Raw genomic sequence first — 26688 nt, 5'->3', positions numbered from 1 at the left:
CAGGTAATACTTTTACTGAAGTCATATTTTGAATGCAGAACCTTTACTTGTAATGGAGTATTTTTCAGTAGTTACATTGGTACTTAGAGTCCGTCCTCCAACACTATCTGCAGTCTGTGCTGGACTAGAAAACCAAAACAGTTAAGAGTGTAACTGTAAGAAAACACTAGAAAGAGAGAAATCACCCAGCTGTGATTTTTAACACCTCACTGTCATTTTCCTCTGGTAGGTTCACATCCTGCAGCCTCCATATGTACCTGTGAAACACCACAGCCTCCTTATGGAGTATGTCACTCTGGCCAAGACCAGGCTGGCTGACCTCAAGGTGAGAGCGGGGGTAAAAAGGTTTGGTCTTAAAAGGAGGGATTTAGCCTCAGTGCATGATTACTGCATTATTTTTAATTTTCATATTGATGGAAGAAAAATGTAATGATTATGTTATTGGTTGGTTTCAAGAATTTCTGAATCCAATAGAATCTACGTGTGTGTGTGTGTTTGTGTGTGTGTTTGTGTGTGTGTGTGTGTGTGCGTGTGCGTGTGCGTGTGCATACATGCAGGAGTCAGTGGAGGACATGGGTTTATACGAGGATGTTTCTAGTGCAGGTGGAGCATCAGTGCAGGTAACAGTGACACCCAGTGGTTTGTTTGTATAATGACACCCATGATGAATTCTTGGTGCCTCAGCTCTCTGGCCAGTGACAAATGATGAGAGATTTCAGTACAGAATGTCCTTATTTTGTAACTCTTTGATATACTGGATAAGGAAAGCGTCCCAGTGTACTGAAACAAACATTTCATGTATTGTGTCTAAACCAAGATTTGAAAACCAGAAACCTCAGCACCTGGTGAAGTTATAATTGATGCTAATCAACAGCCAATCAAGTCTCTTGCAGATGTGATCATTTTGTGCTGTAAAAATCTTAGTTAAAACAAATTTTGAGTTTTAAATACTTAAAATGTTTCAATATTGGTTCTAATAGTAGAGTTCTAATAGCAATACCATAACAATCAATAATTAAAGGAAGAGATCACCTTAAAACCAAAAATGCATATTTTTTCCTCTTACCTCTAGTGCTGTTCATAGATCTAGGTTGTTTTGATGTGAGTTGCAGAGATATCGGCTGTAGAGATGTCTGCCTTCGCTCTAGTTGTAATGAAACTAGATGGCACTCGGCCTGTGGTGCTCAAAGCGCCAAAAAAATACAAACAGCAATGTCTCTTTCCAGAAATCATGACCTGATTACTCAAGATAATCCACAGACCTAATCATGAGCAGTTTAATGTAGGAACTATTTTCTTTCTACAAAACTACACTTGCCAGCTATATCACTGTGCAGAAGGAAGCGTGCATCTACTCATGGACGAGAGGCTCATGCTCATGACAGCACAAGATGTAAACATTAATGGCGTCCTCCTCGGCTCAGCTGTAACATTAACTAGCTCAGTGGTGTTAGGTCAAGCCCCCAGGAACAGCATCAAGCTTTGAAACCATTTTTAATCTCTTAACAGTGTATAACAGTATAATGTCTGTGTGTGTTCAGCCGCAGTGCCAGGCTGTCCAGGATGTGGAGAAGGCCGTGTCTCTGTTTGAGAGCACAGGAAGAATCTCTGCCACAGTCATGGAGGCCAGGTATTCAGTCACCTCACCTGCAGCATATTCAGAAAGTGCCTCACAGTATATGCAGGACTTAAAGAAGTCTGGGTTTTATGTAGATGTAAGAACTGAATTAAACAGAGGCATGGGCACTTAATTGACTGTGCTCTCACAGTATTTTCCGGAGGCAGTACTTCCTGACACGATTCCTTCCAGCTCTGCTGACACCGAGGATGGTAAGTAACCTACACCTTACTGTTATTTTGTGTCTAATCTACACGCTGCTAAATTCAAGTTTCTCTTGTCTTTCACTTCCAGCTTCCTGTCAAAGCTGATGCTCGGATGAGTTTTATAGAAGCTCTGAAAAAGTGAGTTACTTTCAGAGGCTTGTAAAATGTGCAGAATTTGATCCTGTCATGTATTTATTGTCTCCAAAAATATATTCTTTAACACATTTAATCTGGGGAAATGGGAAATTTTGATTTAGCACCATTCCTTTTTTGCTTCTTATCAATAATGATTATCTGTGATTATTCTGTATGTTTTCACTGTTCTGACACATGTTTGTCTGTACTCAGAGCAGATAAGATCCCTGCTGCACAGTATTCATCTTATGTGGAGTCCTGCCAGAAACAGAGGCAGCAGGGTGGTGGGTATTCTTTATAACGCTCATTAATTGTGTACTCACAAAGATTATCTTTTTTTGTACATGGTTTCAAATTCAGGTACATAAATCTGATTTACTCTGATGATGTAACAACCACCTATAAAAGAGTAAGTTTTATTTTACTTTATATTGGCGTCAAAAAACTTCAGAAGGTTACATAATACAGCGATGACAATATTTGAAAATTTGTGAATGCGTCATCTGACAGAGGCACAGCTCACTTACAGGGAGTGTGGAAATCTCCTCATGCTGTCACATTTTAATCACTCTGTGGTTTCTCTTTTCCCATCATGACAAACATAGATGTAATATTGTACGACAGTCACGTGATTGTGTTTTCAGGGAGTGCAGTGTGTGTGGACACTAATGATGATCCTCTGGAGGTCCTGAAGGTTCAGCTGCAGGAGTTCACAGAGCTGGTTAATAAGGGAAATGATGGAGGTGAGCAGATATCATGAAAGGACACACACACACACACACACACACACACACACACACACACACACACAAACAACTCCATGTGAATATTAATGTTGCTCCATAACTGCTCAGTCAGTTCAGTCACACAGCACATCCCCATCCTCTCTTTTGAGTCTTGAATCATGAGGTCCTTTGTTTCCCTCATTCCCATACCTGTCAAGCTGGTCATGTATCCACAGATATGTCGGCCCAGCTGTCCAGGATCTCACACACTCTGGCCGTCATCTTTCCGGGCCGTCCTGATGAGCTGGTTAGACAGACAGTCATCATACTTCACATTAACACCCCTCCGTCCCCTGAGCTCCACGTCAAAGTATGCACTGATGAATTTCATTCTTTATTTTCATGTTTTTATATCACCAGTTGCTGCTGTATCAGTTGTCTGTATGTATGTCAAGAATTTTATGTATTGTTAAATTCTCTCACCTATATTCTCAGGTTGTAAACATGATCCTGAGAAACTTCTGCCAGTGCCTGTTGGACGCTTCCAGAGCAAACCCTCCTAATAAGTGAGTGCTACAACTTTTAAAAAAATCTTACAAATAATAAACAAGAAATAAGATCATTGCCAATGGATTAATCATAAAAAAATCTCAGTTGTATCGAGTACCATTTAGTGGCCATATAGACCCTTTTATCTACATACCGCATGTGATGAAGAGCAAGCACAAAGTAATTCTAACCAGTTTTCAGTGCACAGGTTTAGATATAAATTCAATTGATGTTATGAGATCTCTTTCATTGTGGTATCTCCAGACAGAGCCAGTGGGCCTCCAGATTCGTCAGTGTCCTGCTTGGTAACACACAGTTCCTCTCCAGTCTTATACAAAGACTCTGGGACCTATTTCATAACCAGGTACATAAATCCATATTCACATTTGTGTCTGGTAACTCTTACTGTTTCACATCATACATGGATTGTTTTGTTTTAAACTTTTAGGCTTGATTAAAGTCACTTGACCTCTTTATTCCCCCACGCTGCTCAAATCAGTACATTCACTCATCAGCTTTACAAACTTCCTCTGTCAAAAAGGGGTCATCGCTGAGTGCTGCCCACTTACTTGGTCTGGCAGCATTTATGGTCCATGTCCATGCCTCCATGTCCCACAGTCCTCTGGTTCAGCTGGTCCCGCCCATTCTGCCTGAGCCAGTACCTGTCGGAGAAGCTCTTAGCTCCGCGCTGGTCTGCAGCACACAGGCTAACATGCTCTTCTGTGTCAGGTGAGTGTGGCTGGATGGTGAAAAACTTAACCTGACTCATCTTGTGTTGTCAGTTTGTGATACTGGCATCTGGCCTTGACTCACAGTCTTGTTGCTCTCCAGGTTGTGTGTGGCAGCCTTGTGTTATGGGATCTGCAGAGGGGACTCACTGCCCCAGCACCAACAGCAGGACTACATCCTCAACAGCTTCTATAAGAAGGTGTCTTTTTCTCTTACTGCCATAATGTCATGAGTTTTGCATGTGTTACATTAAAACACTTGACTCAAGAAAGAGCTACAGGGAAACACTCACACCATTTACTTGTGAAACATTAATAAATAAGTTTTTCTTGCTGATGTTATGGAGGCATGAGTTGGTACATCCTCAACTCTGCATGTAATTGTGTGTTTGTCCAGCTTCTGTACCTCATCCCAAGACTGTTACCTGAAGCCAGAAGAACTCCCATCACTGCTGGCGGTCACATAAGGGAATACCAGGAGGAGAACCTGCCCGGCCTGTGGAGCAGTGCCACGGACACCAACAACACCTGGAGAAAAACAGCTTTGCATCTGTGGAGGCACCCAGCTTTCTGTCAGCTACAACACACACCACAGTATCAGGTAAAATGGGTTCCCTGGCTCCTCTCGTTCTTGACTCGAATAAAGCCTCGGCTTAGTGAGTGTTGAGATGTGTTAGTGTGGAATATTATGTTCAGTGAGCATCAGAGAGCAATCAGTAACTTTGTTACTTATATAAATTTCGCCGGGTGTAAGACTGGAGGGAACAATGTGTGTCATGTGTGTGTAAGTCAGTGTGTGTGTCTGTGTCCACAGCTAATCTCACAAACTACTGGACCAAACAGCCTCTTATTTTGTGTGCAGATTTATGTCTGTATGCTCATTGATGACTTGTGGTTTCAGTGATTCACAGTTGTTGTTTTATTGACTGTTTAATACCGTCATTGACTGCTGATTCCATTCTCCTCTTAACCAGCCAATAGGGGGCCACAAGTCCTCAACAAATTCATGTAGCAACAGCATAGAGCAAAGGCATCTCTGGCAATCAGCAGGCTAAAAACAAGCCTCACTGTCTGGTGCAGGCCACAGTTTGGCCTTCGTCTTGGCTCAAAAACTGACATTAAAAAGAAAAGTTTGGTCTTACTTTGAACCTGGGTGTCTGCAGATTAATTCCATTCCTGATACATTATGATCCACTATGGTTGGGCATGATATGAGAGGCAAAAAACATTTTATCAGGAGGGGCAATTACACTGGGCACAGCTGCACTGCATGTATTGAGTGGCCATGATCACCTCTAGCACCCGGGTGGAGATCTGTGGTCTGCTGAGTGCACTTTTCTAGTTTGTATTTAAATTGATTGATGGACTGATCTTATTGACAACACAAGTACCCTCACCCTTTATGTTTGTCAAGTTATTGATTTCAGAATGGCTGGCTAATGAGCTCAGAGTACAGAGAAGTGAAGACGCCCTGTCAGACCCAGAACGGTAAAGCAGGAAACACACACAGACAGACAGACAGACAGACAGACACACACACACACACACACACACACACACACACACACACACACACAGCAAAAATAAAGTCAAAGTACCTAGTAACTGTGTGTGTGTGTGTGTGTGTGTGTGTGTGTGTGTGTGTGTGTGTGTGTGTGTGTGGGTGTGTGTGTAGTCAGGAGTACCAACAGTGGGCCTGCTTGGAGCTCTATCTGTCTCGTCCGGAGGAGCAGGGAGGCTGTGGTGGAGATGTGAAGAATCTCTGCTCTCATCTGCTCAAAGCCATCATGGACCAACAGTTAAAGTGGGTGACACAAAATGTCTTCTGTTGTAGATGTAATTAGTGTTGTTAATAGACATAAACAAACTTACAAAAGACATTGAAGTGAAATAGATTTAATTTTTGTTGTGTAGCTGAAGGCAACAGGCTAGTACATTTTTTCAAAAGTTTGTGTGTCAGATCTTTTTCACAGAAAGCATACAGGTCAGCATGAGTGACCCCTGAAGCGTATGCAGCTTATTGTTGAGTGTATGAGGTTAATTTTACAGTGGTTTTTAAAAAGTCAAGTGAAAAATGAAGTCTAAATAAGGCATATTGGCTCTCTCCCTGTGCTTGTGAATACAGTAGTCTCTATGTTGTACTATAGCACCCTGAAAGACTCAACAAGTACACCCTGTTCTCTCCTTTGTGAAACCTAATAATAAAATTGGAAATAAACTGTAATAAAATGCAACTCTTAACTCTTTTATGTCAACAGTAAGCAGAGGCTGGAAAAGATCTCATCAGAAACGGGAACCTGTCTGCCAGACATCCTGTCCAGGTTACAGGTGTGTACACTGAATATGACGTGTTCAGCTGACACAAGTAATGCTGTTTATTAGAATGATGTTGTGCTCATAAATACATTCCTAGGTAATCTATTAAAAGTGATTTTAATTAAAAAAAAAAAAAAAAAAAAAAAAAGACAACTATCATTCTGTGCGTGTGTATGTGTAGGAGCTTGTCTATGAGATGGAAGTGAGCGACCTCCCTGGCAGCCATAGGAGCAGAGCTGATGTGTGTGACTTCCTGTTTGAGTTGGTGTCTCAGAGATGCTGCTTCACAGAGGCCTCAGCTCCTCTGAGCATCAGCTCTGAGCTCAGCCTGCAACACACACTGAACACATGGAACAGGTATGCGCTGTACACGAGCTCATTTTATTGGTACATGGAGGAATCTCCAAAATACCTGGGGAACCTAATATTTTCTGAGTTGGTCTTGTGTGCGGAAAGCCTGAAAACCAATAAATGTATAGCCACTGAAAACCTTCTGTGTGTGTGTCACAGAGTGCTGTTGGCTCTCCCAGCAGTGTTATTCATTAAAGTAAAGTCTGAAGGAGAGAGGACGACTCTGGAGTGCGACACATTGATAGAACATGTCAACCAGCATCAGGTGAGCTGCCCAGTTACTCTAATCAGATTGTTATACATTTCTCTCCAAATCTGATCAGCTCTTTGGAAGAGTGGTCTCATTTTTCATCTTCTCCTGTTCAACAACAGAGGAAGATGTGTTCTCCAGTCGGCTTGCTGTGCTGCCATCTAACATCACATCTCCTGAGAGTGAGAATCATTTCATTAAAATCTAAAGAGAATTTAAATCTAAGCTACTGGTGAAAAAAAAATATTGTACGCCTAACATCGTGTCCTTACAGCAAGTGTTTCTCTGTCCACACTGAATCCTTTAAATATGCACTTCTGTAACGTTATGTAACAGTTGTTTTATATGGTGATATTTACTGGAAATGACATACAACATAGCCAACAGCAATTAGGTTGTTATTAGTGATGTTTTTGACCAGAAACTTGCAGCTCCGGATTCTGGATTTGCAGGTTGGGTTTGGGTTATTGATTAAGGCGTGTGTTAACGGGTTGGGCATGGCGGATTGGCTCTCATAACAGGCTGGATTGGTGCGGATCTTAAAATACCCTGACCCGTGCATCACTATAAGCTACATTTTTCACTGTATTTCCACAACCTCCTGTGAGAAATTCAAGTCGAGTAAGTTGCTGTCTGTGTGTCCTCTCCAGGGTGTGTTATGTGCCAGTGTACGTTGTGGACGCTCAGGTGAAGAAGTCAACAAAGCCTGGACTCAAATCAGTCTACGCTGTCCTTTGCTCCTGGTCTCCACAGTGGTACTGTTTGTTCTCCATACAGCTAATGAATGTTCATTTTCAGGTTGATACTTGTATATACTAAAACATGTTTACATAATACGTACGTATTACGTAATGGTAAAAACAAGACAACTGACGTGTTCCAGCAGGAAGATGAACTGAAATTGTGCAGAAATGTTCGACATCTGCAACCAAAATTACATGTTTGCCCGATTTTGGTTTGTAGCTTCATGTATGTTAGCAATGTACTTGCAGCTGAGGAATGACTGTGATGGAGAATAGCAGCACTTCTGCTTGCATTGCACAGTCAGACCATTACCATCATCCTTACTGCATAATTTTGACAATAACATGACATCATGCTTCTATTACATGGAGAGGAAATGAACCAAACCAATACTAATGCAGACCTCGTGAATGTTTTTGATTTGCGGGCTCAGGCATCATTTACATGATGATTATGTGTGTGTCTGTAGCACTGGTGGGAGCGTCTGTCTCCAGTGCTGTTGTCACTGTGGCATCGTCTATGTGATGGAGAGCCTCTCCCAGAGCAGCTGCAGCTCCTCTCTGACTGTCAGAATTGGGCGTGCAGGTAAAGCCTCACTCTCATAAACCACCACCCCTGATTCTCTGATTCACTTCACTCCATGCCACTGTTGAAACATTTTACTGTTAGTGTGAAGGATACGAAGAGCTGACACAAAGCAGTCCCCTCTGGACCCTCAGCTTCCATTTCAGAGTCAGTTTTATCTTTCTGGTGCTTTGTGTGTCTCTTGGTTCACTTGGCTCATATTGGGGTGATTTTAATTCTGTTTGCCGTTCAGTTTAGAGAAGGGGCTGTCATCATCGCCAGTGCCTGAAGCTGCAGCTCTGCAGCTGGCCGCCAGCCTGCATCGTGCCTGGGGCTCTGGGTGTGACAACCAGGGCTTCAGTGCTGCTCTGAATGTGGTACAACCAGAGAGGGGCACAAAACACCGGCAGGTAAGAACTTTCAGATATAAATGTAATTTTCACCAAACCAACCAGGGTGTTTGCAGATTTGTTTTCATTCAAAAACATCATCTTTATATACAGTGAGCTACAGTTTTAATGCTGCTACTGTGTCAACTTTGTTACTGAGGTGAGGTGATTGTCCAAACTGCAAAAAAGAGGACAAGAACACAACAAAACTTTCCTTTAATTTAAAAAAAAGGAGGGAAAAGGGAAACGATGCAAAAAAACAGAATTTTTTCTCAGTCGAGGGTAATTCAGTGTCTGTGGCCTAGACGTTTCTGTCTACCTAGGAGGGACACACAAGTCATTCTGTGAGCACAAGGCAACAATGTATTTTAAGCTTTTGTCTTACCTCACTCAACTTGTCTGCCACCGGATTGAGAGAGAGGTCTCTTGCCTTTCTCTCTCCCAACTGAGGCTTGGAGAGAAGCTTTTTGGCCCATGCTGGGTTGATTGGAGATGAGCTACAGTCAGCTATTACAATTCCCAGCTGGCATCTGTTCCTACAGAGTCAATGTTCCTTACTCTGGCTTCATCTTCTGGAGCCAGATGCATAGACAAGGTGTATGCACAAAACCCCCCCAGAAAACATTAACATTTATCTCTGTTCATGATCGTTTAATTTCACCCTGTGAAGTTTGTAAAGTCAGTTTCAACATAAGCGGTATGAATGAATCATTGATCATCCTTCTGATGTTTAATCATAATGATAGAGATTTTACTGCAGTGATGGTTTGCAGAAAAAAAAATTAAATAGTGGTACAGACTGTACAAATTCCCACAGCCGTGTGTCATGGCAGCTGCTCTGGTACTGTTGGACAACCAAGCCAATGCAACGCATTTGGTGAAACTGCACTTTCTTTACCAGATTTCTCATAGACAGGTCTAATAAATAGTGGGGAGGCACCAGTATTGATATGCAAACAGATATTTAAGAGTGTTTCTGTATCCATTTATGGAAACTGTGGATGTGAAAATGCGGCTTGTGCATGTGCCCCCAGCCCCATAAGGATTGAGATTTGTAGATCTAAATCAGGCGTACACATGGCTTTATAAATCTGATGAAAAGAATGCCTCTCCACACGCCTTTGTGCGTACACAGTTTTAGTCATGAATCTACAGAGTTTTATGCATCTGGCCCCAGGTGTTGGTTAACATCACACCACACCACCAAGATGAACAGTGCTCATGTCATAAAGGTTAATGGCAGCCAGTAACAGTGGGTAAACCGGATTCCAGAAATAATAGTTTTGTTGTTCTTTGTCCCATTATCTCTGATCATAGATAGCTCTCTAAAAATATACATTTCAGTTGTTGTTTTAACATCCACCTGCTCTCAAAACAGCCAGAGGTTGCTTTTGTCGTGTTTTCCCATGTTTCCTATATTCACCTGCTGCTATCTCATTTCTTTGTCCAGGTGCTTGTTTTCCTGCTTTTCCTGTATGTAAATGACTATCTGTCATCACTCCTGTATCCTCAGGTAAGGAATAGCAATTAATTGACCCTGCTCTGCAACAAACATTTTCTACGAGCAGATTTTGTTTTTGTGTTGGTTAGACACAGCAAAGCAGTTAGGATTTAGTAACACTTTATTTGGATCGTGCACCTACAGGTAGTTTATATTTGTGACATTTTAACAGCATATTAGCTGAGATTACAATGTAACCGTTTTACTCTGTCTGTGGATGTTAAACAAATGATCTGTAGAACATACCTACATGTTCTCAGAATATTTAGTGTAAAGCATGGTGTTGGAAAACCTAGAACGGTAATAGAATTTCACAAATTCATTTTCCAGGCCTGGAAAAGTCAGGAAAATTGCCATGTGAATTCTATGACCCACTACTACTTTTAAATTGCACTGCATTTTTTAGATGTAGCAATGTTTGTGTTATACATATGTATATATTATTATATATACATATTATGGGTCCACAAAAGTCATGGAAAAGTTCTGAAATACTGTCCATGAAAATGTGTTGGTACTCTGATAAAGTGTTATGGGGATTTATATGCAGTTCGAGAGAAAGGTCTGTGTGAGGCCAAGCTCCGGTTGATAAACCCTAATAGCAACATCCACACACACTCATGGCCTGAGAGAAAATAAACATGTCTTTTGTTCATCTAGAAGCTCATTATTAGGCATGAACCCTGTAACACCATACACATAGTCCAGGAAGGAACAGAAGTTTTTGGTCATGGAAATGCTCCTTATGAAAGTAATGGATGAGTGATATATGAATTGAAGCGTACTTTACTGCTGCTCTCTTTGTATATCTCTCTAAATAAGAGTGCTCAGGCAAATGGTTATATTATTAAAGGAACAGTGTGTAAGATTTAGGGGGGTTCAGTGGCATCTAGTGGTGAGAATTGCAGATTGCAACCAGCTGAAACTCCTCCTGGTTAGAATTCCTTCCGTGTTTTTGTACCGGGAGCCAAATTACCCGCAGAGGTCTCCTCCTCCCCAAAACAAATGCAACTGGTAATTTACATCAGTGATTTTCTGATGCTGCTAATTATGGTGGCTGATGCAAAAATGCGAATGGCCATATCTAGAGCCAGTGTTTGGTCTCTCCATTTTGGGCTACTGTAGAAACATTGCAGTAACCATGGCAGTCTCTATGGATGAGGTCCCACTACCTTTGTAGATATAATCCCTCATTCTGAGTTAACAAAAACACAGTGATTCTTATTTTCAGCTGATTATACACTTAAGAAAACATATTTGTTATATTCAATTTCTGCCAATAAATTCCCCTAAATCCTTCATACTGGACATTCAATAATTTGATATTTGGGAAAACAGGCTTATTTGCTGAGAGTTAGATGACAACCCACTGTCAAATCTGTCTGTTCAATATAAAGCTAAAGTTAGGAGACAGTGTAGCTATAATGTGTTCGTTTGTTAACTTTACAGACATGAGTGATATTGATCTTTTCATCGAACGCTCACTAAGAAATAAGTATATTTCTCAAAATATTGAACTGTTCCTTTAGGATAATGCAAAGGTTTTACACATTGATTTAAGCTAAACACACTCCCTCAGGCCAAACTTCAACCCATGTTTGCAAAGTAAATAATATGTCACAAATAAACCCCAAGACATACTTTTGGCAAAACACAGACATATTTTACATGAAATGCAAAAGCAGTTGAGTTCTTCATACAATAGTAAAATGTGTAGTGTTTTTCCACTACTTATTTGTCTAAACATCTCCCATATAGCAGTGAAGTCTGTTGCTCCTACTGTATGAGGGAGTCCCTGTGTAATGTTCTGTCTGTGGTTATTTCTGTAGGAGAGGAGCCATCAGAAAGTCAGAAGTTTATGCACAGACCTTCTGCTTGTGTTGGTGGACTCGGCAGACTGGCTGCTCGTCTTTAAATCAAACGGTACAGAGTATTGTGTTCAACAACCACATCTCAGTTCACTTTACATGCTCGTTTACATCAGTTTTATTGACCTGGTGGTCATTATTTGGCAGATTAAAGCTGGCATTAAGACTGACATTAAATTATTGTGTCTCACATGTATTTATGCTGTGTTAAATTAGTGGGCTGTATCTTTTTTTCCCTAACGCTAGACCAAGGTGTTTACCAGTCGATGGCAATGGTGACATCAGATGAGTTTACCCGATTGATGCCATGGGCCTTCTACAGGTTAGTTGTAGCATTGAAAGAACATCAGATTTTAAAGTTTAAAATTTGCATTTCTTGGAAACAATTTTAATACTGCCTGGTGTATCAGACCGTATAATAGAAATGGACGACATGACAGCTACCACAAAATGAAGCCAAAACATCTCCATCGTCCCCTGGTGGCTGGCTACAGTATGGGTCTTAAACCCTGCCCCCTCCATGTTGGTTGGTGGGACATAGGCTGAACTAATGATGACGCTAATATTGCACTTTTTGTTCAAGTGTTCATTTTTCCAATAAGTTTGTTTTTTTAGTTATTTGATGCTACAAAAACATGGGTCTGATGTCATGATTGACAGCTGTGTGTGCTATTTGGTGTGCTTATAATCAGTGGTGCTGTTTGCGATTTTTTGGACAGCGACCACATGGATAGGATATTTTGGATTAATTTCTGTACAGTGGGAGGAAGTGGAGACATGTTGACCATCTTTATATACAGTCATTGGTATTGGTAATTACCAGAGATGGGACCAAGTCACACATGTGCAAGTCTCAAATAAGTCTCAAGTCTTAACCTTCAAGTCTCAAGTAAGTCCCAAGTCATTTTTTCTTGGGCAAGTCAAATCAAGTCAAGTCACAGGTTATGTCAAGTCAAGTCAAGTCAAGTCCTGTAATAGGTCAAGTCAAGTCCAAGTCAAGTCACCTTATTATTGTAATTTTACCTGTAGAATCTGATCTTAATAAAGTGAAAATACAAGATATAAGTAACTGTCAGTAAACATTGACTTCATCGCTGCAATGTTTACTTTGCAGGGACGACCCCCAAGCGTGCGCGCGCACACACACACACACACACACACATACACACACACACACACTAACCAAGGCAGTGGCCAATATCACCCATTTAGCTCATTTAACCCTGTGTTGCTCGTTCATAAAACGTACAGCCGGTCTTGTGATGAACCGGTCGGAATGTTCACTCACGTTTTCTGGGGTTAATGTTAGCAAATAAATTAAAAACAAGTTCCACCAAACTGACCCACCCCCCCACCCCACCCCGTATTGTATCAAGCTAACGTTAGCTAACTACCGACTAACCAGATAATATTAGCTAATCGACAAGCACTTACTGGACAGAATGGCTCTTCAAATGACGAACAAAGTTTGAAGTTGTCGCCTGGCTGTCCGAGATGTTTATGCCGCATGTCTTGCACTGTGCTGTTCGTCTTTTGCCGTAATAATGGTAATTCCGAAAGCCGAAGACGATGACTCTCGGTACTCCTCCCGCTGACATGTTGATGCCTATCTGATATAAGAGGGCCTGTTTCTCCAATAAACACGTAAGGTACGTAGAGAGGGCATGACTGATTGACAGAATAGTGATCCAATCATGACAACGCCATTCTCAGCCTGCGCTCCTACCGGGTAATCGACATTATTTTTTCAATTAATTTATTAATTTTATATTCTAACCAAAAGCATGATGTAAATAACACTCAATTCATTCAAGTCATCGTGTCTCAAGTCAAGTCCCAAGTCTTTAACTTCCAAGTCCGAGTCAAGTCTCAAGTCATCAAAACAGCGACTCGAGTCGACTCGAGTCCAAGTCACAATGACTCGAGTCCCCATCTCTGGTAATTACCCTCACAACACAACTTATCAGTCAATAGATTCAAATTTTTAATGACTAACTGGACGGTAGGAAAGTAAACTTGATGGCTACTTCAGATTTGCAACAAACCAAAACCATCAGTTTATGTGCATCAGGTTCTTAAATAAAATGTGCAAAATAGATCTTCTCTGTGGAATTCTGCACTTCCATTTGTACTGTATTTGTACAGTTCCATTTTGTAATGTGTGTGTGTGTGTGTGTGTGTTTAGCCTGCTGCTCCAGCAGAGTGCTGAGCTGCTGCAGAGAGCTGTGCGCTGTCCGGGGTTCCTCCATACTGCTGTCCTCTGCTACATCAATCTGCTGCAGCTTTTCCTGGACGGACACACACTTAAACCAGCCACTGATCCCTCTGACAATCAGGTGACTGAGCCTCAGACAGGGTGTCTACAGGTATCAAACACTTACATTTATGCTTTTTAAGACCATTTCAATATAGTGTAATTTTTAACCAAATGTAAGAATGATGGTTCATATCAGGGTGATGATTGTCATTCAAACCTGTGATGCTGCTCTGAAGTCAAACCTATGAATTATTTTGTCAGATGGAGCCTTTCCAGATTGTGAGCCACGCCAAACAGTTTCTCCTCAGAGTGATCTCACAGACATCTCCTACTACCCTGTCCTCTGGCCATCTCAGACAGGTAACCAACAGAGAGCCTGTTCACATACTTAATGTAAATGCTAATGCACCCTGATGTGTCCCTGACAAGGATTACATCATTAATGCAGGATGGGCGGTTGTTTTAGTGACAGCGCACTAACGCTTTATAACTTGCCCATTTATGATGAATTTGACGAAGTGCTGTGTGGCTGTCAATTGTTTTTCCCTATGGGAGGAGAGGTGTGGAATTCTGCTGACAGCAATACTTCCAGCTGTACCAACACAACCACTAACATGACTAGCACATTCTAGTGAACAGCTAGTGAGAGTGTGGATGCAATAACTGGATGCGGGGCCCTTTGACCTTGTAGCGTAGATGACGCAGGCGGTAATGAAATCTAAACCCAAGTGGTCAGCTGGACACACATGATAGAAACAGGTGTGAACAGCGATGTGTCTGCTGTCTACTTGTGTTATGAATGCATGACAGATGGACACACACATGCATGTTGTATATACGGTACACATCTATACTACACCTCTTGGTAAGATCCTCCATTGACACACATCTTTCTCACACTCTCCTGTCTTGTCTTCATCACTTATTTCCTGGTCCAGCTGGAGTCCCAGAGTGCAGACTTGGACCCAGAGGTGGCAGCAGCTCTCTCTGTGCACCTCGACCCTCACAGCCTCAGCCCGGAGATGGACTTCCTCTGAAAAGCTGCCGACTCATGTTCAGTCATAAAAACTGTCTAAAGTGAACTGTGACACCACTTTTACTACAAAATCTTTTACACTCCTTTTGAGGTTCGGAAGTGTCTTTTAGACAGTTACGGTATCTGACTTTACACCAGGTACTTTATTTGTTTTACTGTAATCCAACTTTACATCTAAGAGAAAACATGTTCCTCTTGTTATATTTATTAAATAGTTCAGATTTTACGAGTCTAAATACTCAGTTTTGTAAAAAAAAAAAAAACTTCTACATTTTATTTGTCTTTTTACACATAATAGACACAGGACTTTATTATACACATGTACATCTGAAGCCCTTTCCACTGTTTACAATACAGATATAAACTCTTAAAAAGAGTGCTTAGCATTGTAATAACTTAATAAAAAACCGTGACCTAATAAAAGTGAAGTGAATGTTCTTGAAGCTATTTGCACTGTGTGATTACACAGCCCACACAAGTGCTTCACATATATTTAGGTAACACGAATATTGCATTATAGGACTTAGAACTGCATTGCTATAGGTTACAGTCATTTATATGTGGCTGCTACTGTGCACTTCAGCTATCAAATAAAACTGCGTATAGATCCATATCGTCCCCAGGCAGTGTAAAATCATCTTTACATCAGATCTGAAACAGAGGCACCAAAAGTTGTTGTCGCCTTTCAATTTTTAAAAATTAAGATTCTAAATTGTTATGTTTTTTGTCAGAGTCCACCATTCCCACCCTGGATTCAAGTGCCTACCTACAAATGTGGGTTTGACAGGACAACCTAACATTACCTACTGCTGCTGCTTCACATGAAAAGCATTCAACTGGTGAAACCATAGACTGCATAAAATAAGGTATGCAGCTACCTTGATGTCACCTGTTGGTTTGTGGACTGTCGTTTGTCGCCTTGACTTCTGCATTTCTGCGGTCACCATCTTGACAATAGGGTGCAGCTGTAAAGGAGCAAGGGGTGAATCTGACTCAGACTGTAGCGATGCCTTGTCATGCTAGTGGCCCTGCCTCTAAATATGCATAACTTCAAGCCTTAATAAGAAGTGAATGGGTGAGTTATATAAAAATTGATCTCTCGTACAGCTGTCATGAAAGGTTGAAATTAGCTTTAGAGACAAAAACCGTTTTATGTAACAGGCTGTAAACATGTTTATTTCTGCTGTAAAGTCTGGCATTTTATCATTAGGGTCTGTGGAGACTGACTCACTTTTGGAGCCAGCCTCAAGTAGCCGTTAAAGGAACTGCAGTTTTTGGCACTTCAGTGTTGCCTTCATTTTTCAGCCCTGCAGGTTGCTGCTTGGGCAAAACACAGGGTGGCTTTTATTGTAAAGCAGTTACAAGAAATGCAGTGCATGTTTTACTAAGGTTAGCACTGACAACAACCGACAGTGGTCATTTTTGGACAGCAGATGAATTTAAAAAATTGCAGGGAGTGAAAAAACAGTCAGGAGCAGCTACAGTGAGCTAAATGAGAAGACAGGCCGGGGTAAATATCTCTACTTTGTCCTACTGTTTCCACTCGCACCATGCTCACCATGAAATCAGAACAGTTATTATAATCATTATCGGCTGATTTCCTTATTAAAACGTGACTAATTTTGACTTCACTGTAAACGCGTAAGCCTGGTGGTTCTTTTTATTAGGTCCCTATTCAGTTCATACTGTGTGTGAGAACAAAACACCCCACCTTTTGACCCAGAAACTTGGATCCTAAGATTCTTGATGCCTTCACTACATGGCGTCAGGGTGCACTGCAGTGTTTGTCAATGTTAAATGTGAAGGAAAGCTGGCTGCTTCCCCAAAAACAAGCTAAAATCTAAAGTTGTTGGAAGATTTGAGTTTGGAATGAAAAGTGACTCCTGAAAGCTGTAGAGCGGTCCATAAGACAGTAAATATAAGAAAATTGATCCACTAAATTGTGTTGTTATGACACAAAAGCTGAGCTAAAATTGCAATATTGGTAGAGAACTGAGATAAACATCTGTTTTGCCATACGGCAGGTCCCATCACAGTCCATGACCTGAATGTGGAAAAAATGGAAACTGCAGTAGAGGCTGTCAGAACTGGGAAACTCCCACAGTTTATGTACCCGTGCAGCAGACCTGGACCTGGACTCCCTGCCGTCATCTGTCCTGGTCTGGCTGAACCACCTCCCCGGTCAGAGTGATGGTGTGCAGGTCAGAGTACAGCGGCGGCTGGTGCTGCTGCTGGCTGTTGCCTCGTTGAACCTCAGTCTGAGTCAGTGGGTGGACCATGGACATGTGGACGTTCAGGTTGTGGGCCTTCTCAAAGCGCTTTCCGCAGATCAGGCATGCAAACTCCAGGTCAGCCTCGGCCTTGTGTTTGGTCATGTGGTATTTCAGTGACGCTCGCTGGCGACACTGGAAGCCACACACCTCACATCTATAGGAAAAAAAATTAACATTTATGGCCTTTGTCTCAAGTCCATGCTTTAATATTTGAAATCTAAATTCAAAACCAAAAAATGCAGTGCAGTGTCAGAATGATGCTTCATTTCATATCTACAAGTTGAAATAATTATTCATGAGCTGCATAAGTTTTAAAGCAAAAAATCACATCGTCAGTTCTTACTGCAGTGGTTTGGCCCCTGAATGTCTCATCTGGTGAACTGAAAGGTGTTTCCTCTGTTTAAAGGTTTGGCCACACTGGTCACAAATGTAGTTCCTCTCCTCTGAAACAAACAAAAAACATTTAGATGACAAAGTTAAAGCAAAAATACACATTGACACCTAAAACAAATGCCTCTTTGATTTAACAGTCTGTATAACATGGCACATCTATTTGAAGTTCAGACACTGATGTTGAGTTTTTCAAATGTATTTTAAATGATAATCCACAGACCTTGTTGTGAGCAGTTTCATGTAGGAACTAGGATCGCAAATGTTAGGCCCAGTGAAGCCAAGTAGCCCAAAGAGAGCCAGATTAGGCTGAACTTGTTTTATGACAGAGGCCCCAGGTGGGAAGAACAGCACATGTAAAACAAAGTCTTGCTTTTGATCTCACCAGTGTGGATGAGCTTGACATGTCGCTGGAGGTAGCGATCGATCATGAAAACCTTGTTGCAGCCAGGATGAGGGCAGGGGCGCTCTCTCATCTCCTCATGGTGCTCTTTGATGTGTTTCTAAAACCCCCCCCCCCCCCCAATAAGAAAACCAGTCATATAGACAGTCAAGATTAAGAGTAATATATTTATATATTGACAATATCATAGAATATTATTTGTACTTTACATATTATAGGATATTATTCTTTTACTGTAAAAAATAAAGTAAAATTAGCTATGTATTGGCCGGACACCCGATACTAAGTAAGCATCCTAAGAATAATATACATCAGTATTAATCCAATTACTGAGCATGTGTCACTTGGATAAAGTGAAATTATGTTAAGAGTTTGTGAATTCTGACCTTTAAACCATCAGGAGCTCTATAGACGGCTGTACATCCCTGATATGGACACTTGTAGATGTTGGGCAGCTCCTCTCTGAAAATAAAAACACAATAGTGGTTTGTTAAAGCTACAGTTGGTATCTTGTATAAAAATAACTTTTTGTCATATTCACTGGAACTACACTGAACAAAAATATAAACGCAACACTTTTGTTTTTGCTCCCATTTTTCATGAGCTGAACTCAAAGATCTAAAACATTTTCTATATACACAAAAGACCATTTCCCTCAAATATTGTTCACAAATCTGTCTAAATCTGTGTTAGTGAGCACTTCTCCTTTGCCGAGATAATCCATCCCACCTCACAGGTGTGGCATATCAAGATGCTGATTAGACAGCATGATTATTGCACAGGTGTGCCTTAGGCTGACCACAATAAAAGGCCACTCTAAAATGTTCAGTTTTATCACACAGCACAGTGCCACAGATGTCGCAAGTTTTGAGGGAGCGTGCAATTGGCATGCTGACTGCAGGAATGTCCACCAGAGCTGTTGCCTGTGAATTGAATGTTCATTTCTCTACCATAAGCCGTCTCCAAAGGCGTTTCAGACAATTTGGCAGTACATCCAACCGGCCTCACAACCGCAGACCACGTGTAACCACACCAGCCCAGGACCTCCACATCCAGCATGTTCACCTCCAAGATCATCTGAGACCAGCCACCCGGACAGCTGCTGCAACACTCGGTTTGCATAACCAAAGAATTTCTGCACAAACTGTCAGAAACCGTCTCAGGGAAGCTCATCTGCATGCTCGTCGTCCTCATCGGGGTCTCAACCTGACTGCAGTTCGTCGTCGTAACCGACTTGAGTGGGCAAATGCTCACATTTGATGGTGTCTGGCACGTTGGAGAGGTGTTCTCTTCATGGATGAATCCCGGTTTTCACTGTTCAGGGCAGATGGCAGACAGCGTGTGTGGCGTCGTGTGGGTGAGCGGTTTGCTGACATCAACGTTGTGGATCAAGTGGCCCATGGTGGCGGTGGGGTTATGGTATGGGCAGGTGTATGTTATGGACATCGAACACAGGTGCATTTTATTGATGGCATTTTGAATGCACAGAGATACCGTGACGAGATCCTAAGGCCCATTGTTGTGCCATTCATCCACGACCATCACCTCATGTTGCAGCATGATAATGCACGGCCCCATGTTGCAAGGATCTGTACACAATTCCTGGAAACTGAAAACATCCCAGTTCTTGCATGGCCAGCATACTCACCGGACATGTCACCCATTGAGCATGTTTGGGATGCTCTGGATCGGCGTATACGACAGCGTGTTCCAGTTCCTGCCAATATCCAGCAACTTCGCACAGCCATTGAAGAGGAGTGGACCAACATTCCACAGGCCATAATCAACAACCTGATCAACTCAATGCGAAGGAGATGTGTTGCACTGCGTGAGGCAAATGGTGGTCACACCAGATACTGACTGGACCCCCCCCACCCCCCAAAGCAAAACTGCACATTTCAGAGTGGCCTTTTATTGTGGCCAGCCCAGCCTAAGGCACACCTGTGCAATATTCATGCTGTCTAATCAGCATCTTGATATGCCACACCTGTGAGGTGGGATGGATTATCTTGGCAAAGGAGAAGTGCTCACTAACACAGATTTAGACAGATTTGTGAACAATATTTGTGAGAAATGGTCTTTTGTGTATATAGAAAATGTTTTAGGTCTTTGAGTTCAGCTCATGAAAAATGGGAGCAAAAACAAAAGTGTTGCGTTTATATTTTGGTTCAGTTTATCAGTATATCCACACAGAAATACCAAAGACAGATAGTCGGTACAAAAAAAATTTGGTTTCTCCTCCTCCTCACGATGCTTCCAAGGGCATTTGCAAGAACCCATCGCATCTGAGCAAAAACAACCAATCAGAGCTGAGGAGTCTCAAATGCAGCTGTCAGTCATGTCAATCACTGCTCATGAACTGCTGTCAAACTACACAGTGCTGATCAAATATAAATCAAGATTCGGTTACTGCATTGCCTATTTCTTGTGTCAAATGTTTTCAGAAACATATTTTACTGTTTACTGTGTACTGTTTAGCTGTAAAAGTTAGGCAGAGTGTCTGCTCCTCCTGGTGGGAGGTGCTTCGTTGTTGGTTTAACTGTTGCCAACATGGAGGCCGGGTCACAAACTTTCTTGTTCTACAGCTAAACAGTACACTCAAATATTGACAGTCTGACCGCAGTTCACGAGCGGTGATTGACATGACTGCCAGCTGCGTTAGAGACTCCTCAGGTCCGACTGACTTTTTCGTTCACCTACAGTGGATTTTTCCAAATGCCTTTAAAAGCACTACGAGGGGGTAGAGAAGTATGATGTTTTCCACAGATTTTCTTTCTCACGTACGTCTGTATGGATGCAATGACAGTTTAACCAAATATAACAAAGAGTTATTATAACAGATTCTAACTGTAGCTTTCATGCACGTCTGTTAAAGTTAAAATAGTGAACTACAATGAATGAACATGGTCTAAAAACATTTCAACAGAATATAATATCCTTCCAACTGAGATAAACTACACATTTAAATATTACGTGTAACTGTTGCTGACTGGAGGTTGTGTATTTAAGGAAATGTAGGACTCAAGTTGTGCCAAATACGTACGCTTTAGGTTTGAACTTGTTCTTCCAGCCAGGTTTGGGTCCAGGTTTCTTTTTTATTTTGGGCTCCTCCAGGGCCTTCGGGCTTCTTCTTCTCTTGCTGGGGACGGTCACCCTGCGAGCTCTGGGAGGGGGAGAGAAAGGTACTCTAAAAACCAAACCTGGGTTTCTGTAAGAAGTCATTTTCAGAACATCTCTGCTGTTTGAGATGAAAAAAAAAAACAAAACTCTGCTAAAGAATAAATTAACCCACCTCTTGTCTGAGAACGGCTCAAATAACTCATCGTCTGATGATCCTTCTTTTCTAGTCTCCTCAAAGTCATCCTCGGAAATGACCCTACACACACACAGTTACAGTTCTTGTAGATGTTGTGGCCTTTTATCAATCTTCACTTAAAAATCATCACTTAGAAAGCTGAGAAGCATCCAAAAAGTACAGTTCTACCACAAATTGATGGTTATAAGACAGAATCAGATGAGAAAGATCAACAGTGTGACTAACCTGTCAGACAGATCACTATCAGCAGCCCTGTCCTCCAGCTGGGCCGGAGCAGGAGACGACGCCTCCTCATGACCTGTAAAACCTAATCGAGAGAAAAGCACAACCATGTGAGTCAAACATTCATACAGACACCACACAAGCCAAACAAGCATTCAGACGATTCATAGTGATGAGTTCTGAACATCTGTGTCAGGAGACACAGTAGAGAATTATTGACATATCAATGCTCCGTTGTCTCTACATGTAGGGAGTAAACAAGGTACTGTTTACAGTCTGGCTGCTTTATCTGTGTACATGAACCTTTAAAATCCTGCAGCTGACTCCTCATGAATAAACCAGGGCTGGTATCCATAAAACATTTAAGGAATGGTTTTAAGCTCTTATGTCCACCACATTTATATCAGTGGAGGCTAAATACAGCACAATACACTGCAACAGCATCGCAAACTACCTCCTCCAAAATGATCGAAGAGTTAAATCAACACCCCTCTACGACAGTTTCGCTTTAACAGAATTTTATAATCTTTGCAAATGCAACATTTATTGCAGGACTGTTATGGCTGATTTCATTTGACATTGACTTCACCTTGACACATGTACAGTAAAACTAGTTTTGAGAAAGAGAAGAAAAAAGGGAAAGAGGAAGTAGTTCCCATGCCGCTAACAGACACTATTCAGGAAATACAGATGATGGTGTGGTGTTGCACTGAAATTAACCCAAGTACAGCCACAAAGTGTATCTCATCACATCTACTGAGCTGCAAATTTACAGCTGCAAAATGTTTTGAGTATGCATATACACAAAACATGTTTGCAAAACAACTCACAGCTATAATGGAAATGTGACTGAGAAACAGATGCTGTTCAATGTCAGGGAAATATCCTTTACATGAATTCCCTTTAGAAGCCTGGTGCACCTGTATATTGTGCACTAAAGTTTGCCCTGCTACTTGTGCATAAATGCGCCCAGCACCACTATTAATGGAGAGTCAGACAGCAGCTCTGCTCTGCTCTCTGCTATGTTCACATTTACAGAATATAATAAATATTTTTTCTCATTACTGGTGTTTTATTTCACCCATCCCCACGTCCCTGTATGTGTAACAAGCAGAGTGTACATGTGTTGTAAACCCACCTCTGTAGGCTCATCTTACAATCTGAATGATGTGCCCTCTTTAAATAGCAGGAAAATACTGCACCATTCTGACTGTAGATCAGGTTTTTGTTGGTTAATTGCTCAAAATAGCAATATGCTAACGTGTCTGACCACACCTCATTTTAAAGCCTACATGCCCATGGACGCAAGTACATTTGCTACTTACTCAAAGTGGACACTGTCCCTGGAAATGACAACTGTCAGTCTGAAGCTAGCAATGACGGTTGCGCTGCGTTGTGTGCTGCTTTGCGTCGGGTGTAAAATAAGGTCCTTTGACACTAATGTACAGCTGATGCTGCCTCACACCTTCTGGAGATCTCATGAGCTATCAACAGTCTCACCTTCAGTGTTAGTGGTCCAGTCAGCCAGTGCCGAGCTCTGAGTCTGTGCTGTGACTGCAGGTGGACTGTGTTGAGCCAGAGTGTCCATACTTCCTGCTGGGGTCCTTCCATTCCCACTGGGCTGCTCCTCTTCATCTTCCTCCTCCTGTTCCTCCTCCTCTGACATCACTCCATCACCATTGCCACTCCCTAATGGTCCGCTGCTTAAATTCATTGTGTATCCTGGGTTGGGAGTGGCTGTGCATGTGTCCATGATGTATCTGTGACCATCAACGCAACCCCAGACGGCCTTAACTGAGCCCCAGCACTGGCCCTCCAACACCTCTCTCAGGTTAGGACAGGAGCGGCAGGCCTCTCCATGGTGGTGAGCCCAGGACACCAGGCTGTGGAGGCACTTAGGGTCTGAGGTAAAGGACTGTGGTGCTGAAAGAAAACAGAAGAATGTATTAACAGAGTAGTGCAGTCAGTTAACCTGTGTTTTATGTCATTTCTGTAGCAAAAACAAAGAAAAATTCTTTAATTTACTTGCTGAGCCATGGTTTACTGAGGCCTCTGGACACTTCTTCCTGAAACAGAAACAAACAGTTGCTTATATTTGTAGATTTTCTGCCTGAAGCTTTGAGAATACTAAAGTAAACACACACTTTTAAAGTCAACACACAGGGAGATATTTTCCTTAGACTCACCAGCTTTTGAGGTTTTCTTTCCCAAGTGGTGGGAGGTTGACCCTCTGCAGAAACCTGACTAGGATGCTGTGGCACTTGTAGAACTTAGAGTGGCATTTCTTGCAGATAAACTCTGATAACCGGGGGTCACGGTCCAACTGGACCCCGACCAGTTGCTGGAAGTCTGTGTGGAATAAAAGGGGTGACTGTGCCACCGCGTCAGACTCGTCATCAACAATATTGATGGAATCCTGAGGCCACTTGTTGAAGGCATGCCGCAGGCTGCGTGGAGAGAACTTCCCGTGGCAGAGCCGACAGACAGCAGTTGACAGTCTACCTGCTGGACGAAATAACAGATCAGCGTTTTTTCAGTCAAGACCCAAAATCAGCAAATGGACACTATGTTTGATCGTTCTCCGGAGGAAACTGTGACAAGAGGCAATATATTAGCATTGGTACTGAGACACGCACCTGAAGATCTAGACTTGCTCTGTGGATATTTTTGTGTGTCGTCAGATGCCGCCACTCTACAGTCTATGTTAGCAGTCTTGTCTTTTGCAGTGTTATCATGGTAGAAACTGTCTGTGGTTACAGGAACAGTCTTGCGAGGTCTCCCTCTATTTCCAGGCGGCCTCTTCTCCGTGCCGACGCTCACTGTTGTCTGTGTCCTGCTGGTCTGTTGTGAAGTCTCAGATGACCTTGGACGTCGGCTCTTCTTCTTCATAGTTTATTCTATACCTTCAGCCCACAGCAGCTGATCTCGATGATGGAGCCCTGCTGCCTGTGCCACTGTAAAGATTTACAGCTTAAGTAACAATGAGATTAACTTTGTCTCATCTATTTTTGCATAATATACAATTATTTAAAATATATATAATCTTAAACTTACTGTTGATGCTGATATGCTGTACTATCCAAAAGAGTATACTAATGTTAGAGTAAGCTATTTCCCAAACCTTCTGTGCATCAACATGTTTTTACATTTTTACAGAGACAGATTTGTCTCTTAATTATTTGTGTGAACAGATCAGCAATACATGTGTCAGTGTAATCTGTAAATATAAAACACTTTCCACAAATACAAAAAAAATTTGTAATCTCAAAAAAACTGATTTGCAAATATAAAACGCAGCTGCACATACACAGACAAATTTCAAATAAAAAAATATCTGTATACATTTCATTAGTTTTCAAATATGTGAGATGCATTTATGAATACCTTTACACAAATAAAATTGAAACAATTCGATTCCCCTACATTTAAAACTTTAAATTTAATAAATTGCCATTAAGTGAACATGTTTTTATGATGCAATTATCAGCAGCAGTATTTGCTAAACTACTATTTGCTGCCAAGGTGCCACGGTCACAAAGCTATTTAAAAACACGACATGTATCAGCAACATCCAGTGCAGTTTCATGAATATAATATAACGTTACAAAATTTAAATTAATAGAATACAGAAAAACAATAAGTAACAGGAGTTACATTCAAAAACCTTGTGAGCTGTAGGTTAACCAAATCCTAGATAATAAGATAAATGTTTTTCTAACATTAACATTACGTTATCTGTTTGCACAGTAGGCCTAACTCAGTTATTTTCGATAAAACCAACAGAATAAAACGTCTAAAATATTCTGACAGTGACGTTACGACTGATGTCTGTCCACTTGTGTTCATTACAACATGCTAACGTTAGCTTGTTAGCCTGAGCAGCCTGAATGAGCCTGCTACGTCTACTGGCTCGTGCCAGAATGTTATGTCGTCATGACTCGTGCAGTCTCGTGTCATAGCCTACCGTCAGAGTGTATATATCCTAGCACTTCAGGTGCATGTTGTGTTTAACATGAGAGATGGTTTTCATGAGCCAGCTGCAGCCACAGCAGCAGCTTTCTATGCTGCTCCCAGTTGTAAACATTAGAACCCGGAAGTGCAAGTGGAGCAAAATCCTGGATGGTAAATGATACAGCGTCTCCTGCCGTCTAGAGAAAATATGATCATATAAATCGGTTTGAGGCAACTACCTAGGTATCTTCAAAGACTGAAATCTTGACAACTTCATGCAGACGTAAAGTATGCAGGGGGTGATTTTATTTTTATTAACTGACTAGAATAAGGCCAAGCTCACTGACAGGTTAGAGAACTATAAATATTAAGATACTTCTCCTTGCTCATTGTGTAAATCTGAAATATAATCATATTGTGTGCACTGGTGCTAATAAATAAGAATAATAGTAAATGAAAATTGTGAGAATAATATATGTAGAAATATAAAGATTTTGATGTGGGTTTTTTTTTTGTCTCATTTGTCTCTATGTGATAGACCAGCGACATGTCAAGAGGTCACTTAACAAGATAAGCAGTCACAGATAATGAATGGATGAATAGATGACTAAATGAATGAATGCTTTTTTTCATTTACTCTATTTCCTTCCATGAAAAATCCAGAATCTATGAATATGCAAATATTGTTCATTTCAAAAGTTTAAAGGTCCAATGTGGAGGATTAGTGGCATCTACCGGTGAGGTTGCAGATTGCACCAAACTAAAATTTCTCCTGTGAACCAAGCAAAAACACAGATAGCCTTATCTAGAGCCAATGTTTGGTTTGTCCATTCTGGGCTACTGTAGAAACAACATGACGGAGACATAAATGGCTCTTTCTAAAATAATGAAAATGC

At 41.5% G+C, this 26688-nt stretch overlaps 2 protein-coding genes across 5 annotated transcripts in view; one reads left to right on the top strand and one right to left on the bottom strand.

Annotated features, from left to right (window-relative positions):
- fanca (FA complementation group A) overlaps nucleotides 1–15660 on the top strand; it is a 31367-nt gene extending 15707 nt beyond the window's left edge. Inside the window, exons 15-42 of one of the 3 annotated variants that reach the window (XM_033635493.2) lie at nucleotides 230–325; nucleotides 558–620; nucleotides 1542–1630; nucleotides 1770–1830; nucleotides 1913–1962; nucleotides 2173–2243; nucleotides 2604–2702; nucleotides 2921–3054; nucleotides 3180–3250; nucleotides 3498–3597; nucleotides 3775–3962; nucleotides 4065–4161; nucleotides 4359–4562; nucleotides 5376–5449; nucleotides 5637–5765; nucleotides 6220–6289; nucleotides 6459–6634; nucleotides 6788–6893; nucleotides 7001–7060; nucleotides 7529–7633; nucleotides 8092–8207; nucleotides 8440–8596; nucleotides 10026–10088; nucleotides 11906–11999; nucleotides 12191–12266; nucleotides 14130–14280; nucleotides 14463–14561; nucleotides 15140–15660. In XM_033635493.2, coding sequence (XP_033491384.2) covers nucleotides 230–325; nucleotides 558–620; nucleotides 1542–1630; nucleotides 1770–1830; nucleotides 1913–1962; nucleotides 2173–2243; nucleotides 2604–2702; nucleotides 2921–3054; nucleotides 3180–3250; nucleotides 3498–3597; nucleotides 3775–3962; nucleotides 4065–4161; nucleotides 4359–4562; nucleotides 5376–5449; nucleotides 5637–5765; nucleotides 6220–6289; nucleotides 6459–6634; nucleotides 6788–6893; nucleotides 7001–7060; nucleotides 7529–7633; nucleotides 8092–8207; nucleotides 8440–8596; nucleotides 10026–10088; nucleotides 11906–11999; nucleotides 12191–12266; nucleotides 14130–14280; nucleotides 14463–14561; nucleotides 15140–15238 — 2898 coding nt within the window. In that variant the 3' untranslated portion in view covers nucleotides 15239–15660. Of the gene's footprint in view, nucleotides 1–229; nucleotides 326–557; nucleotides 621–1541; nucleotides 1631–1769; nucleotides 1831–1912; nucleotides 1963–2172; nucleotides 2244–2603; nucleotides 2703–2902; nucleotides 3055–3179; nucleotides 3251–3497; nucleotides 3598–3774; nucleotides 3963–4064; nucleotides 4162–4358; nucleotides 4563–5375; nucleotides 5450–5636; nucleotides 5766–6219; nucleotides 6290–6458; nucleotides 6635–6787; nucleotides 6894–7000; nucleotides 7061–7528; nucleotides 7634–8091; nucleotides 8208–8439; nucleotides 8597–10025; nucleotides 10089–11905; nucleotides 12000–12190; nucleotides 12267–14129; nucleotides 14311–14462; nucleotides 14562–15139 lie in introns of all 3 variants that reach the window. The other 2 variants (XM_033635491.2, XM_033635490.2) reach the window with 2 other exon arrangements.
- znf276 (zinc finger protein 276) lies at nucleotides 15509–25929 on the bottom strand. 2 transcript variants are annotated; one of them, XM_033635494.2, is made up of 12 exons: nucleotides 25806–25929; nucleotides 24478–24795; nucleotides 24028–24346; nucleotides 23867–23907; nucleotides 23342–23764; nucleotides 21845–21926; nucleotides 21596–21679; nucleotides 21347–21466; nucleotides 18690–18765; nucleotides 18286–18403; nucleotides 17854–17953; nucleotides 15509–17664 (listed from the first exon to the last, which is right to left on the bottom strand). In XM_033635494.2, exons 2-12 carry the CDS (start codon nucleotides 24728–24730, stop codon nucleotides 17385–17387), a joined length of 1896 nt encoding a protein of 631 aa, XP_033491385.2. In that variant the 5' UTR covers nucleotides 24731–24795; nucleotides 25806–25929; the 3' UTR covers nucleotides 15509–17384. The 2 variants fall into 2 exon arrangements, with proteins under 2 accessions (XP_033491385.2, XP_033491387.2); XM_033635496.2 differs by having other exon boundaries at nucleotides 24028–24343.
- Nucleotides 25930–26688: the final 759 nt, after the last annotated feature.

This window comes from Epinephelus lanceolatus, chromosome 5 (assembly GCF_041903045.1).
Source record: "Epinephelus lanceolatus isolate andai-2023 chromosome 5, ASM4190304v1, whole genome shotgun sequence".
Lineage (NCBI taxonomy): Eukaryota > Metazoa > Chordata > Actinopteri > Perciformes > Serranidae > Epinephelus > Epinephelus lanceolatus.
This window is presented reverse-complemented; position numbering and strand designations above follow the sequence as displayed.